Genomic DNA, 15,895 nt, shown 5'->3' with positions numbered 1-15,895 from the left:
GCGGTGCTGCCCAAGAGATGCACGGGGCAGCTCCTGCCTTCCCAGCCCTTTCCTCTGGTTGCCACATCATTTCAGCAGGGACCATTTTTCATAGCTTTTCACTGCAACAATGAGGGCTAGAAACATGCTTTTACTCAACTAATAAAAAAGATGCAACCCCTTCAAGAACCAGACGCCCAAACCTCTGCCTTAATGGAGCTGTGCCATAGGCACTTGCTGCTTTGCAGCAGGCTAAAGACTAGTCTGTTTGCTATGCCACCAACAGGGATGTAGCTGTCCTGTACCCACAGAAAMCAGTCAGTTCTTCCATTTTTCAGCATACAACCTTTAGCTTTACATTCCTGAAGCCAGCTGGTAAATACCAAGACCACTGCCATGGTGAAGTCTGGAAAAGCATCCAACATGATCTCTAGTGTTACTGCTGGCTTTATTCACAGCAAATTTGATTGACCAACGTTTGTTACCCACTAATAACTGTTTCAATCTACATACAGAAAAAAAAAAAAGACATTAATTTGTAAAGAAACATTAAACAAAAGAAACAGCATCCTTATGCAGAAAATCATTACAGCTGAATTGACGTTACTAAAAGGGCAAGCCACCCAGGTTAGGCATGTGTCCAATGATAATGACGGCTGTTTCTAAGGCACAAGCAGAAATGTCAATAGAGGTTCATATCAGTTCAGTTTACTTTATATGACAGCAGTCATATATATTTTTTTTTAAAGGAGTTTATAGATATGCATATATCTAGAAATACGTCACTCAATATTAGATGGAAGTATCTTTAAAAAGAGCACTGTTATTATTAGGATCATAAAAAATTAGGTGCTCATGTATTCATTAATTTCAATATAGTTTTTAGTGAAATGCCTCTATTTTAAATTGCGCCAGAACCTCACTAATCTGCCTTCCACCAGCTGAATGAAAAATTGGTACTATATTCATTTCTCAGGACATATTAAACATTAGCCTCTGTGCTGCTGAGATCAAATGTTCTTATAAGCTCTGAGCTACAGTGCCCCAGGTACTCTGTGATCTTCACATACCCGAGTGACTTGTCTGGCCAAAGCAGAGAGCGGCCAGGCTGCCACAGCCGAGGGACACTGCTGCCAGCCTCCGCTCGCAATGGCCCCCGGCTCTGGACGTGGTTTCCTCTATTGCTCCATAAAAGCTAGAGTCCTCGCCTTTCTTGAAATACTGCTTTGAGAAGCACGCGAGTACAGGATTTATATTAATATTAGAATGTGCTAGTTGGCCTGGATGGGGGAGAAGAGGAGCATCTGCTGCTCCAATTATTTGAGTGAGTTTGGGTTGTCTGCATTTGCAGATGAAGGTTGCAGGCACTCGGGTCTGGCTGGATATTCTTCGGGTGGCATTTTGGAATGGAACTATGCACTCAGGCAAGCTGCAGACGAAAGCAGAAAACCTACTGCAGCTTACAACCTCATATAAATTGCATGCATAAATGCTGTTGGAGTTTATATTTTAACTTTTAAACATGTAGGATGAGACTTTCAAGAAAGCTCTGGCTCTACTCACAGGGACAATTCTGAAGAGAGGTCAGGACCAAGCAAATTCTTGAGAGCTGAAACAGGAGCCAACAACTTTAACAGTTTGGTTTTAAAATGTCAACAGTTCTCTCAAATTTATATCACACATTTCTCAAGTATATAGAATCCACTGAACATCTGAAAACTTTCAGAAACCCAAAAACTGAGCTTTCATGCCACTGCCCATTCTGTGTAGTGTTTCATCCAATCTGTGTTATTTTGCTGAAAAGTAAAATGTGCACAATGAAATGCAGAAAAACACTGACAAAGATTATAGGCAAAATAAATATTTTATTGGTTTAATATACTTTTTTCTTTTTTCTTTTTCTTTTTTTTTAAGAAATCAGCCCTTGTGTGTGTTTTCCTAACACAATTACACAATTAAAATCTTTTAGATAAAGTTTTTCATGTAATATTGTTATATTCAAAACTATTTCTGATTAAAGACCTCAATACAGTATAAAGTTTTAGTAGCTGGAAATGGCAAAGGAGTAAACAGAATTCCAAGCACAGTCAGATGGGATATTACATATCTGCTAAATGTCTACTTGACCACATAAAACCTCCAATGACTTCCAATTTTCTCCATCGGAACAAACACATGTTCACTAGGCTAACTGAAAATAGAATCAGTGAAGGATGGGGAAGGAAAAGAAATTTTTCCATTTTCCCCATAATACAAGCAAGGTCATTCATCGAAGTTATACATCCTAATTGCTTTCAGAATATCAGTACTTCAATTGTATTCTGTTAATATAAAGCAGAAAAGAGAACTTCTCTTGATATGACTGAGAAGCAGTCAACAAAGAAAAACAATGCTTAAAATAAGGCACTTTTCCACAGAAGGATGGGCAAACAAACAGTAAGGAAGCAAATAAAATTAGTTAAAAGTTGTCTTCTAAACAAAGATAAGGCTTTCAGTGTCAGAACTTTAAGTAGTTTTTAAGTAACCTCATGTCATTCTACCACTCTGCTAATAGTAACCTCCCCAAGAATTAACAGCAATTTTTACAACAAGATTTTTCCTTCTTTTGAAGTGGCACTAAGTAACAGCAGTGGAAACAATTATTGGTTGTTTCAAGCTCTCAAAGTGGATCAGTTATTGCACAATAAATACCTCATAGAGGTCAGTGTTTTTGTTTGTTTGTTTTTTAAAAAAAAAAGCTAGGCTGAATGTGTGTGTGTTATTTATAAATTGTTTAAGTCTGGAAATCTTCAAGTTTCATGATGCATTACTAAACGAAGAAGTTAGCTACATAAAAATTTACAACAGGGACATACAAATAAATACAAAACCTTTTGGACAGCCACAGTTCTGTTGATGCTTTATGGAAAGTAATAAACTAGTTAAAGTGTCTAAGGCTTTATATATGAACTCGAGGAAAAGTATGCGTCATAGAACCAAGCGTTGAATACAGTAGCCTATCTCAGCAGCTTTAACATCTCCTGAAGCAAGAATAACTTGACACTTTCGCCAGTGTATGCCGCCAAAGCAGAATTCCACAGCATTTTGGACTACATCCAACCTTACAGAAAAGAAAAAGCAAGAGGAATATCAAAATCAGATTTTTGGAAGTCTGCTTGCTGTCAAGTGCTTAAATATATATTTTGCTAATATCCATATCTAAGGCAGGCAAACTTAAAATAATAACAAAAAAGCCCACTTTGATGAACCCTTGAATTGTTCTAGCAGATTCACAAAAATTACCTGCAGTACCCATTTCATGGCTGCGAATCTTGTTTTGCAGTTGCAGATCTGCTTGGGGATGATACAGCTGCTAACAATCCACTTACTATTTCYCGTCGTATTTCACCAACAATAGATTCCTTGATCTGAAAGGGATTAGACAGAATTTTAAGGTCACCGAGTTATATAACTGAAAGAATACAACTGTCTGCAATACCATTCATGTTTGACACTAGCAGCATATGAAAACATACAACACCAGAAAGTCAACATTCTAAAAATACAAATGGAAAAAAATAAGAGAGTTTCTCTTGGAAAATAATTTTAAAGTAAGTAATTTTGAAGTTCTTACAAATTATATAGTTGCAGACTGAAGTAGCTTGATTTTTCCCAGATAGTACTTATATCTGTATTTTACACTTAGGATTACTGGTTTTATGTTAAAAAAAAATTTCAACTATGTAAAGTTGTAAAAATAGTTTATCAGGAAACATGCACCAAAAAGCACCACAAATGCACCATTTTGTATCATTAGTAGTACTCTCTCAAAAGGGAAGGCAGGACCTATTTACCTCACAGATTCATTATGCTCTAGGAAAGGTCCAAGTCTTTGAACAGGAGCTGCTGTTTTCGCATAAATCAAAAGGCAGCTAATCCTAATTATATACTTTTGACAGCAAAGACAAACATAGAGCTTCCAAATTGCTCACATCAACTGGCCACTGGGATATTATCTATGTCAGCAAAGACTATTTTTCACATGATCGTGACAAAGTATTTACCCATTAAGTTTTACATAAACAAAAAGAGGAGTTACTACTAGCAGGCACCTAATCGTGACTGAGGGTAGAACAAAGAAAGAAGAGATCACTGAAGGCTACAGTAAAAGAAAAGAAAGCAAGAAGAGCAGGGAAAAAGCAGTTCTGCAATAGCATATTATGCTGGAAGGAGAAGGAGGCTGTGACACAGGAAAAATAATATGAGCTGCTTGCAACTACAAGAAATCTTCAGTGCCAACTCATTTTTGAATGGTCTTCACTTAAGCAACTCTTAACAAGTCAGATGTGGTTATAAGGACAGGGGAGAACAGCCATGGTGAAAGAATGCAGGCTACTGGGAATCAAAGCCTGTCAGCCAGGGTCAGTCACATTAGCATTAATCATCCCAGTTAAAGTTTTCTTYTTCTTATAAAAAGGACAAATAATTTCTTAGACAAAAAAAAAAAATATATATATATATACTGTCCATAGCATCATTTCACAAGTAGCTTTTCAGTGGTTAAGTAGCTGTAATGAACATGAGACCTGATAACAGAAAAACACCCCAAATTTCTAATCCCAAGTTTGCCAGTAATAAATCCCTTCATGTGCTGATGCCCCACTAATACTATGGGAACAACATTTACTCAAAACCTGGCCTTCCTAAAGGCCTCGCCATGATTGTACAGCCCTCTCATCATGTCACCATGAACATCTTGCAATTATTCTTGTACATCTTCCAAGAGGAGCTCCCCTCTTCCTGGTGCGTCAAGAGGATTAAGCAACAACGTCAGAAGGGTGGCAGCAGAGTTAGCAACGGATTATTTATCCCCTTGTCCTCACTGGCAAGCAATTCAATCCCTAAACCATTCGTGGCAAAGTTCCTCCTTTTATTATTAATTTGCATCAAGAAGAAATTCAGAGAATACAATACCATTCGGAAATAAGTTCTGAGTTGGACTGTTTGTTGAATAATTGACAAAAGAAAAGCCAGCATATAACAAAACCTGTTTTACTGACAGTCACAAATTCTGAGGACACTATGCAGATGCACACACATGAATACAAAGCTTGAGGACCGCTGTCAATTTAATGTGTACGTTTTGGATTTAGAAACACTGAAATACACCAAGAAAACTTAACGGAGGACAGCAGGGAGCGTCAGTTTTGCTAGAACCATACAGTCCCCTGGCTATCTGGCAGGTTACCGTCATCCTCCTCCCTCCGCTCTTCTTCTCACATGGGTTGGATCTCTGAGTCCATTACAAAATATGCACCCTGTGCCCTTCTCTAACAGGATAGATAAAAATAAACATTACTTTCCACAGTAAACTGATAAAAGCTTCCCGAATTAGCAAAGTAAACGATCTGGTATGACAGAGAGTCTTGTGATGAGGCACGGACTAGAAGCGAAGCAGCTCCTGTGCTATTCCCAGCTCTTCCAGACACTTCACGCTCGACCTTGGCAAATCACTGTAGCCCTCTGCATCTCGAGATCCCCTTCTCCCCGAGACAAGGGCAAGGCCACCCTCCGCTGCTTCCTTCCAGGGCCGCTGCTCCCTTGCTTCCTTCTGCCTGCCACAGCCTCATCAAGGTCACTCCTGCCCCACGAGGGAGGTATTGATTCCTGGGGTGACTCGATCTCATCTGGATCATGACCATTGCCAATATTTGTCTTTCTGATTACGAACGATTCGGGGCAAGGTGCACCTTGCCTTCCCTCTGCACAGGGCACAGCATGCTGCCAAGACCCCAGCAGCACTAGAGACAAAGCAGCCAGTGAACAGCCCCCCGCTACTTTTAGAAGCTGAATGAAAATTTGATCATTTGAAAGACAAGAGGACCACTCATCTGCGGTATTAATACTGCACCAATAATTAATACTGTATTAATACAGTACCACATTCATAGATAGTTTTACTACAGTAAACCAGTAATGTTCCTCCCTATGAATACACTACCATTGCCACAATACTATCTTGCTGCTAAATAACGAACTCTTCGACAGCRAAGTGTCCCAAACTGGCAACATTGGAGATGTGTGTTCTTCAGTTAGCGATGGAAGGGGAGCATAAGTCTTTTCACATTCCTCATAGTGAAGTACCTCTTCATAAACAGAATTAAAAAGATGATCTTTTACTCCATTTTCTTCTTGGGCCATTTCTTCATAGCAGTAAGTGGTGAGTTTTTATGCCCATCTTACAAAGGTAAGATGAGAAACCCAATGGCCTCTGCAAGGGAAGTATGAACAACCAGCAGATGCGAACGGTTTTTTGATCAGCGCTGAGCCAATGCAGATTTGAACCGAAAATGGAAAAGGGAAGATTCTCTATCAAATCATCCATCAGTCCCATAAAGCCCCATTACAGCCTCTTAAAACAGGTGCCGACAGGAAACCATACATTTCTTTAAAATATAACTTCACTGAGTGTCATTTACAATGGAGAACTGTTAGCAAAAAATGAAAACCACATTACTCTTAAAACAGAAAGCTTTTAAAATATGGCATCTTCTGAATTGCAGAAGAACCCAATGAGGTGGCCAGCTGGGTTACACTCCTAGCAATACTGGGACCTACAAATCAAGTAACAAGCATTTCATGTGGTATTCCAGTGAAGGTCAGGCTGTGTTTTCATCAAAACAAGAGGGCCACTGTTTGGTATTTTAACATTTTACTCCCACAGAAAAGCCTACAACAATGTAAGTCCATTAAAGCTAAAAATTAGCATCAACATTTTGGATTTCTTTTTTAAGCCAGCAAATAGTCACAGGTCAAAGCTCACATGCATTACAGTCCACCCAGGCATACTCTGAAACACTGCCTAACTTTTCTTTCTTCAACATGAGGTCACACAGCTACAGAAAATGGGAGGAATCAGCAATGGTTTAACATTTGTGCATGCACATATCAAGTACGCAYACTAACAGATTTCTTTCTTTTGACAACAAAACTGGAATTCCTTTGGTAACAATAGGGCTACTTAAAGAAGACACATTTCAATTTATGGTATGTTTTAGCTCTTACGAAATACAAAAGATTTTYCTGTAGAGTATTTAATAGCATATGCAGACTCTGCAAAAAACAACACGTGCTTCTACCCAATGCATCTTCACGCAGATATTCAAAACTCCTCCCGTTCAGAATCAGAGCCGATCTGAAACTGGCTGCCTACAAAGTCAAACTGAGGGACAATCTCTCTGTGTGCTCTAACATTTATGAAGTGAGTCAGGCTCAGTCATTTCTTTGCTGATTATTCATATTTGAATACTAGCCTCAGTTCAATGCAGATTCTTTTAGAGTTACAATGTACTCAGCATCACACAACCCAAAGAACATTCTCTACGCAAAGAGTACACATCTTTAACTTTRTTAATTGATAGCAAATAAAGAGGAACTTTCACACAGGAATAACCTCAGAAAAAATATTGACTGAAATAACTCTGTACTTTGACTCCAGATCCCTTTATTGCCTCTGCTGCTGTTACAGTACATTTGAATTATAGCTCTCTCTATCCTCTCTCAGTTTCTACTTGACAGCACCCCAACACGAACCACTCCTCTGAAATGTAGGCTTTTATAGAAGGGATGGACATGATATAAATGCAATATCCTGGTTTCACTTCAGAATCAACAGCAAAGTACAAGGCGTGAGAAATCTCATGTGCAAGTACTCAAGTACTCTCTGAGCATTAGGCAAGGAAGCTCTTAAAAAAAAAAAAAAAAAAAAAAAAGGCGGGGGGGGGGAATGAAAGGAAAGCAAATGGGCCAGAAAGAATCTGGGATGTCTGGGCACATTTTATGACATCTCCCAAATCAAGGCCCTTCTCAAGGCTCCTTCCAACTTTACTATAGCTACTTTGCAGAAGACTGCGGGGGGAAGGAGACAAGACACTGAAAGGGTGGATGCTTGCCACTCTGCCACATTCATTTATTTGGATTCAAAGTAAAGATGCAACACTGCAGCGTCACAAGCTTCATTGTAAAAATCAGCGATGGCAAGAAGGTGTTCAATTCTTAGTGCCGAGCACAGCAATGAGGTCRTCGGCCCAGCGGCGTCTCACTAAGAGCTGACTGCAGTACCCTTCCTTCCACAGGGTAACGCCGCTTTCCACAAATCATCCCACTGACTCTAATGGGACTACTGATGGGGCAAGGTACTACTCTGCATCGGTGAGGCTTATTACAGGCTAGTATCCATTCTGCCTCGCTGCCCAAATGTATCCTGTTTTAACACCAGCAGTTCACTCAGTGGTAATGCTTGTGGCTAGGCGTTACTCCTTGCACCCTAGGCCTGACTGCTTATGCAGCAGCAGAGCGTTACTAAGGAGTGCTCTAACCTAATCTACTGCTTTACAGATCTCGCTGTGCAATCGTTAAGTGACTACACACAGCAAAGCCCACAGCGAGGCAGTCAAGAAAGCATCTCCACTTTGCAGAGAGACAGACACAGCAAAGTCTTGTGGTCACACAGTGAGCAAGGGATACCTTATGATCCACTGCCTCTTTCTGCACTGGGGGAAAAGGGATGAAGAAATGGCAAAAGATCTCTCTGGGACTGCAGCTCCTGTTTTACTGTGAGATGAGTGGCGTGCCTCTCACCTGTATCAAAGACAAAACTAAGACAACACTGGTTCAGGTTGTTCAAAGCCTCAATAAGCAGAACTGGATGGTGCCTCCAAGTTACAGCCTGGCCTGTCATGTATTCCTGAGCACGTCAACTCTGCTGGTCTTTGCAGTGGTTTACGGCTGAGCCATACCCAAGTCTCAAGGGACATACTAAAGGCTAAAGGTCCAGTCACTATAAGGAAAGGGAATAAAAACCATGAGCTCCCAATCTTCTTCTATACTCCTGGCAGATAAAAAAACTCCACTTTCCCCTGGGCACTGCTTTTGAGAAAAAGAAGTTTCTTTTACTTCCTTTTCCCATTTACACTACTTGCCATAAGACTTCTTGTCGTGCCATTGGAAAAAACAAAAAAAACAAAAACAAAACAAAACCAAAAAAACCCAACCCCCCCCCCCCCCMAACAACACACCACACAAACCACCACACAGTTTTAGTCCTGTTTTTAACCTGGCCCACAGGAGTAATGTCCAAGCACCTTTCACTTTCATTGACAGCCAATAAAACTAGTCCAAAATCATCAGTCTTAATGTCTGCARTAACTTCTCATCTGACCTGTTTTCTTTAGCTACACTCTTAGAGTTGTCAGTGGTTTCAGAAGAGGGACTGGGAAAGTATTTTTAACATTTACTATGGGGCTGTTTTTAGAAACAATATTTCATCAATCAAATTAACTCCAAAATGTCATTTTAGCATGCAAACATGACAGGGAAATTTTCACTTAGGAATCTGAAATGCTGCCAGTCAGCCAGCAGTAGAGACTGCAAATTCTTTCTCACTCAGACTTATAGTAGTAACTAGCTATTCATTTATGTGCTTACCACTATCACTGAAAAAACATCTATTGTTTTGCACAAGAATATAATTGTGGCTTGGCCATCTAGTGACAAAGGTACTCTGACTGCAAGCCCTGAGCCTTTAAACCAGGACAGTAATAGCACAGAGCCTTGGCTTGGGAGGGAAGAGAGAAAACTCCAGTGGCAAAAAGTTACAGATAGACTATCTTTAAATTTCAGTAAACATTGTTTGAACATCCTAGAACCCAGCCCCTCTCTCCTCACCTCTCGTATGACTTGCTGTAGCTCCTCCTGCTCCACGCTTTTGTGGATTTCATCAACTGAAGGCACTAGCAGGACTTTTTCAAGTTTGTGTTCCACCTCTGACTTGGAGTCTGCAAGCTCCTCAGAGCTTTCTACTTGCTGTCCAGCACCTGCTCTCACAGGGGGAGCTGGCGTTAAGGCCACAGAGGCTCGGTATAACTTCTTGCTTTGACTCTTTGACTTTCCTGTTAGCTCAGACGATCCAACACCAGCTTTCCTACTTGCATGACTGGAACACACTGAAGAAGAATCAGAGTTTCCATGGGAGAATACAGACTCTGAACCCTCTGCTGGCAGAGTTTCCAGTCCAAGATCTCCCAGTCCTAAACCCAGTTCAGACTTCAGAAATGACTGCTCTCGAATAAGTTCGGAGACCTAAGGATTGAGAAAAGAAACAGCCCTGAATAAGCATGCCATAAAAAAAAAAAAAAAAAAAATCACATACAGACACAACTATGCCTTCTTATTATTTATTCCATCACTTACTCATTCCCTCCATGTAACAAATACAGATATAAAATAAATATATGCTTTGCCTTCATGACTGTAACAGAGGATCATAAAAAGGAATAGGATTTTTTGAAAGCCAAGACAAATAAGAACTGTGGCAGCTCCCCAAGCCACTGACTTTTGCAATACGGATGCATCCTGTCAGAACCATTGACAGAGACAAATGTAAAGGCTTGATTTGTTTTTATTTGCTAAAACAATTCAAGTTTGTTCACTTTTTTCTGCAATCTTTGAACTACTTGTTTTCAGTAGTTTGGGAACTTACACAGGACTCCTAGCATAATACTCACAGAAAAGTAAGAGATGATTTTCCTAGCAGAACTCACCATGTAGTCATTATACCAACCAAATGCAAACAACATTTCACTTCTACATATTCCTCTTAAAAACAAATGAGCCTTCACAGCCACTCACACTTATGGTTAACTTTGCTTAAGAGTAAATGCAGTTGTTCTCAAGAGAACTACCCAATGAGCAAAGTATTTGCAGGATTCTGTCAAATGATCTCTTACAACCTTTCTTAAGAATGGCTTTCCTAGTTCTTTTAAGTAAAACATAAAACTACTTACTGGTTCAATGACATTCAATGGAGAAGGGCAGGACAGATTATCAGTACTTCTGTTGCCATACATTCCCTGAAAAATTAAATCAAGTTAAGGCATTTAGGATTTTTTTTTTCCACAGTTGTCAGAAGCTAATATGTAAACATGCCATGTCACAGACAACTTTCTGTAAAAGCAGAAACTTGGAACCAGGAAGCAAAGCTGGTCAGAGAAAGTTTATTTCAGTCATTTTTAAAGCTGGCCCTCTTCTATAAAAGGATTTACAAATATAAAGATATTTATATGGTTCAAAGAATGCAAGTTTGGCTTGGGATCACAGTAGCGCCATACTCTCCTGTTCTTGAGTTTCAATTTTTTTTCCCCATAACAAAATGCTGAAGAGGAAGATGTAGCCTGTGCCTGTGCTTCTTCTACAGCAGCAGATTGGCTAAGAAAGAGGAATGAAACCCACGAAGGACATATGATACTTTTTGACTGTGCTGCTTTTGTTTGTTTGGGTGGTGGCAGAGTTGCAGCAGAAAAACAGGAACAGTCTTCTGCTAAGTGAAGAAGAGGAGAAAGCATCTTTTCCCCTCCTCTTGTGCTTCTATGGGAGTGTCCATGTGAGCAGAGCTTCTCCCGTTGTTTGGCAGGGAGCCACACAGCCATCTGAACAGCTGTGGAAGAGCAGAGGAAGAAACCTCAAGAAGGTAGTACAGCAACCAGCAGAGAAAATGGGATCTTCCCACCTTTCGTTCCATGGATAGGCAGAGTGAAGGGGTAATACACCGTTTCTTGAGACAGAAACACTGTGCATTTCTCCTCTCTCTGCCCTCCTCTCACAAGCAAGGAAATCAGTATAGGTGAACTCCAGAAGGACTATCACCATTCCCCAAGGATTTCAGACACAAGCACTACCTACCAAGTCTGTGAGATTTCATGGTCAAAGAGGAGAAAAAGAAGGCGGCACTGACAGAAGAGGTCTGAAATCACCCAAAATTTGCATTCATACATATTAACAGATTTGAAAGAAACTCCCTCTGTTCTCGCTCCTTTCCAAGACGAAACACTGACGGGAAACAATAAAATACAACCCTGATAACACAGGGGTAACGATGTCAATACAACATGAGATTCCTCAGATTTCATCCCACTGGAGGTTATAACTGTTATAAATTATTAATGTTACACTAACAAAATACATAATGTTGCAAAAGTGATACCTACCATATGTGTCTGGGGTCTGTAAGGTGAAGACATGTGCAGACTTCTCAGCTGGTCTTCCAAAGCGAGTAGACGTTCTTCTAGCTGCATTTCTAACTCCTGTAGCTCCATGCGGACAGATTTTCTCAAGCTCTGTAGCTGATCAGCTTCATATCTATACAAAGTTCATTACAAAAAGAACAACAGCATTCACTGCACTCAGTTGCACTCTGAGGGGGACAGTCACATGAGTAAAGGACTCCATGCAAGAGAATTCAAATTGGAACAAAGAAAATTCCTCTTTCACAGAAAATTAGCTGAAATTCCTAGATAGAAAGGCAGTCTTTCTACACTTAGAGAAAGAAAGTGTAGAGAAAACAATTTCAGGGAGAAAACTATGCAACAGGGTGTATTACAGAACATACTCCATAAATTTTAACTCTAAACACTTAAATATATGCAGCAGAAGAAAACAGGCATTTATATATATGTAAACAAATCCAATTAAAAAACAATAACAACAAAAAATCATGGAGGAACACAGTAATCACATAATATTTGCTTGCATGGTTCTAATTGCCAAGCAGTAGCAGCTACAATTTGGTAAGGATGCCATTATCAAAGAAGGCCAACTAATTTCTAATGTATTTACTTTTAAAGTGAGTTAGTTAAGAGCTGATTCAATGATGTAAAGTAAATAAATAAGCAATTTTGAAAATTGTTCCAGATCAGCTGCATGGGGCTCCTGCTGCAACTCATGGTAAACACAAACACACAGAGCCAGAACAGCGAATGTCATTTGTAACTTGCTGAGTGGAATCTGTGGGTTGGAAAAGCATCTGAATGCTACACTGTACATTTTTTATATAAATCTATAAAGATGGGGGGGGGAAATTAAGTCTGAGATCTTTAAGACTTTTTTTTTTTTAAAACAAGCATTACATGGCAAAAGTCAGTAAAACCTGCAGCTGTGAAATCAGTTAGGAAAAGGAGGAAAAAAAATTAACAACTAATGGGAAATATGGATTAGAACATTAGAACAGAGGGGAATAAACTCTGGAATGATGAGTTGTAAAGAAGATAGTAAACAAAGTTTTTGGCAAACCTCAGCTCCAGCCCTTTTGAAATTGAAACCAACAGATTTTTTTTGCTGTGATTTGAGGAGCAGCAGCACATTTCTTGTAGTGACTAAGTATTTTCTCTCTCTTTTTTAGAGGACCAGTTTACCTTTCCTCTTCAGTCATGTGCTGATAGACTGTAGTCTGTTGACGTAACATAGTCAATTCCAAATCCATCATTTGGGTTCTGAATAAGTTTAGATTTCGCCTCACCACTTGTAGCTCCTGGAAAGTATTCTTAAAAACACACAAACTTTAGAAAACTTTAATCAAAAACATAGATCCAGATCCTTTAACTGCATTTGCTCAGATGTGCCCTCAGAGTCAAGCAGAACCTCACCAACTTCATTATACTAAGGCTGTGTGCTGGAAGCTCACAACAATTCAAGAAAACTCATTCATTTTCATTTCACATGCATTCATTTCATTTTTAGACATATTATACAAACAGCCACATGAAAGTAAAAAGGAATTAATTTAAATGTGCAGAACTAAAGTTATTTTCAGGATGGAGTCATTTGTTATCTCTTTAGAGCAAAGTTTGGGAATTGCCCCATGTTAGCACAGCCTATGGCACATTTAAGATGCTACTGTGTACTTTGTTTTGACTCAAAATCACTGTGTGAACAGGGTCACTTACTTCATAGAGAGGTAGAATGGATGATCTCTGAGTAGTGTAACTGGTGGCGGCTGAAAGATCATGACCTCTCATCACCGGGTACTAGGAAAGAAGCAAACCATTTGAAATGAGAGTGCCGAACAACTCTTTTACAAACTCATCTTCTCAAATGCTCATACACTCCAACAGCAGACACTATTAAAACACCATCCTTCTGGCACTGTGTTTTCTACTATCAGTACAACTGTTGTAACAGGAAGAGGAAAATTTACAAAAATGGCAGTGCCAGCTCTTAACTGAAGCATATGCAAAGCTCTGTAATGCTAGCATGTTGAAGTTGAAAACCAAATTAATCCCGTCTGACACAGTAAACGGGAATAAAAATAAATTTTTCTTGCTCCAGGCGTTTTATGCCCGAAAATGCAGTAGTCTCAACTGTCAGAACTAATGATAAAAAGAACAACTTGGAAAACACAGTTAAACAAATTAAACAGTGTCCCATTTTCAAATCATGATCAGAGTCTCATTTGTTTGTGGGGTTTTGCTCAGTTTTTAGGGTTTTTTGTTGGTGGTGGTTTGGGGTTTTGTTTTTGTTTTTAATCTCATACTGCCTACATCCAAAGGCCCCCTTCATGCTAATGATCTCCTAGGAAAACAAGATTGTCGAAGAATTTCTATTTGCATGTTGCATCAACTTATGGAGCAACCAGATAAAATTCAGGGGCTGTTACATGTAGAGACATGGCATAACAAAGAACAGTGGAAACAGCAAAAATATTTACCTTTTCAAACATGAAAAAGATAGCTTCTCCAATATAATTTTGAAAGAATTCAAAGGACTATTGCCACGCCATGGAAAATTTGAAGCATGTCCATTTAATCAGAGGAGTTTCGCTCAAACACGATCACACCAAGGAGTTGTTTTCTTTTTCCTCTCCCAGTTTTCTCTGTTCCTTGTTTTACCAGGAATATCTGCTTCTTTTTATTCCTTCCTAAAAACAGGATCATCTGTTCGGAACACCTCAACTATTTCTATAGCAGGCTGAGTATGTTGTGGGCCAAGCACCATCTCAGCAGTAGAAAAAGGGGCAGCAGCTAACTATGTACTAAAAGCAAGACATTTTCATACAAATCTCTGTAGTGAGAAGGACCAAGCCCCCAAAATAGAACTGGTCTAGACTATGGTCTAGACTTCTATGCCTGAAGTAGGACAAAGGGGATATGAGATGTCACTATCTCCACCAAAACTTTTTTTTTTTTTTTAATTGAACTGGCATGAGCATGACATAATACAGAGGTTTCTACTTCAGTGGGTTAGCTAGCACAATGTAAGTGGTAAAAATACTGTAGTGCACTATAATCTTACACATATCAAGCCAATGATTGGTACACACTAGGGAATTTAACAGAGGGGCAAATTCTGCAAACGCTCACTCCCAGGTACACTGTCCTTTACCTTGAGCAATGACTGACTTAAAAGTTGTCACAGCTTTCCACTGCAGAGCTGTGTCATGATACCGAAGCTAGCTCCAAGAAGCAAGGCCAGCTGACATAACCAAAGTTAGGCTGGACTAGACCCTAACTTTGACAAGTGACAAAACAAACAAAACAATGTGACAAAAAAAAAACAAAAACAAAAAACAAAAAAACCACCCACCAAGGCCTACCTCCTGCAATATGGTACAGGCAGGCAGATGCTTGTCATTGGATTAAACCCATAGAAATTACTGAAGCTCTACAACTGTAAAGTCTTCATGTGTTCATATATAAACAAGCAGAGCCTGCAACTGCTCTGCCACATAGCCACCTGCAGCAGCTTGCAGGCTCCTAAATTGGACAGCCATCTAAGAGAATAACAATACAGAAATCATGGAGGAGGGACAGCTGGTGATCAGGAGCAAAGGAGCAAGGTGTGGCAGAAACTGTTTAAAAAAAAAAAAAAAAAAAGCACACTTGCATTTTAAAGCATTTTTCCACTGAGTAATAAGATGGCCAAAACTTCACGTACTGTCACAAAGCTAGTTCCTAATAAGAGGCTGATGACTTGCACAGCCCAGAAACACACATGCAACAGACCATCATCATTAACATCACTAGTGGAGCCATGGGACTTGCAGCAACAACAACAACAACAACAACAACAACAACAACAACAACAACAACAACAACAACAACAACAA

At 39.5% G+C, this 15,895-nt stretch overlaps 1 protein-coding gene across 2 annotated transcripts in view; it reads right to left on the bottom strand.

Annotated features, from left to right (window-relative positions):
- Window positions 1-1,870: 1,870 nt before the first annotated feature.
- ITPRID2 (ITPR interacting domain containing 2) overlaps window positions 1,871-15,895 on the bottom strand; it is a 41,976-nt gene continuing 27,951 nt past the window's right edge. Inside the window, exons 12-18 of one of the 2 annotated variants that reach the window (XM_026090993.1) lie at window positions 13,737-13,817; window positions 13,206-13,333; window positions 12,003-12,153; window positions 10,803-10,868; window positions 9,685-10,098; window positions 3,262-3,386; window positions 1,871-3,079 (exon numbers count right to left, since the gene is read on the bottom strand). In XM_026090993.1, the coding sequence (XP_025946778.1) occupies window positions 3,276-3,386; window positions 9,685-10,098; window positions 10,803-10,868; window positions 12,003-12,153; window positions 13,206-13,333; window positions 13,737-13,817 (951 nt within the window). In that variant the 3' untranslated portion in view covers window positions 1,871-3,079; window positions 3,262-3,275. Of the gene's footprint in view, window positions 3,080-3,261; window positions 3,387-8,484; window positions 8,599-9,684; window positions 10,099-10,802; window positions 10,869-12,002; window positions 12,154-13,205; window positions 13,334-13,736; window positions 13,818-15,895 lie in introns of those variants that run through there. The other variant, XR_003257721.1, reaches the window with a different exon arrangement.

Source organism: Apteryx rowi, unplaced genomic scaffold, assembly GCF_003343035.1.
Source record: "Apteryx rowi isolate R43461 unplaced genomic scaffold, aptRow1 scaffold_89, whole genome shotgun sequence".
NCBI classification, from domain to species: domain Eukaryota; kingdom Metazoa; phylum Chordata; class Aves; order Apterygiformes; family Apterygidae; genus Apteryx; species Apteryx rowi.
Note: the sequence above shows the minus strand (reverse complement) of the source record. Positions and strands in the feature narration are given on the sequence as shown.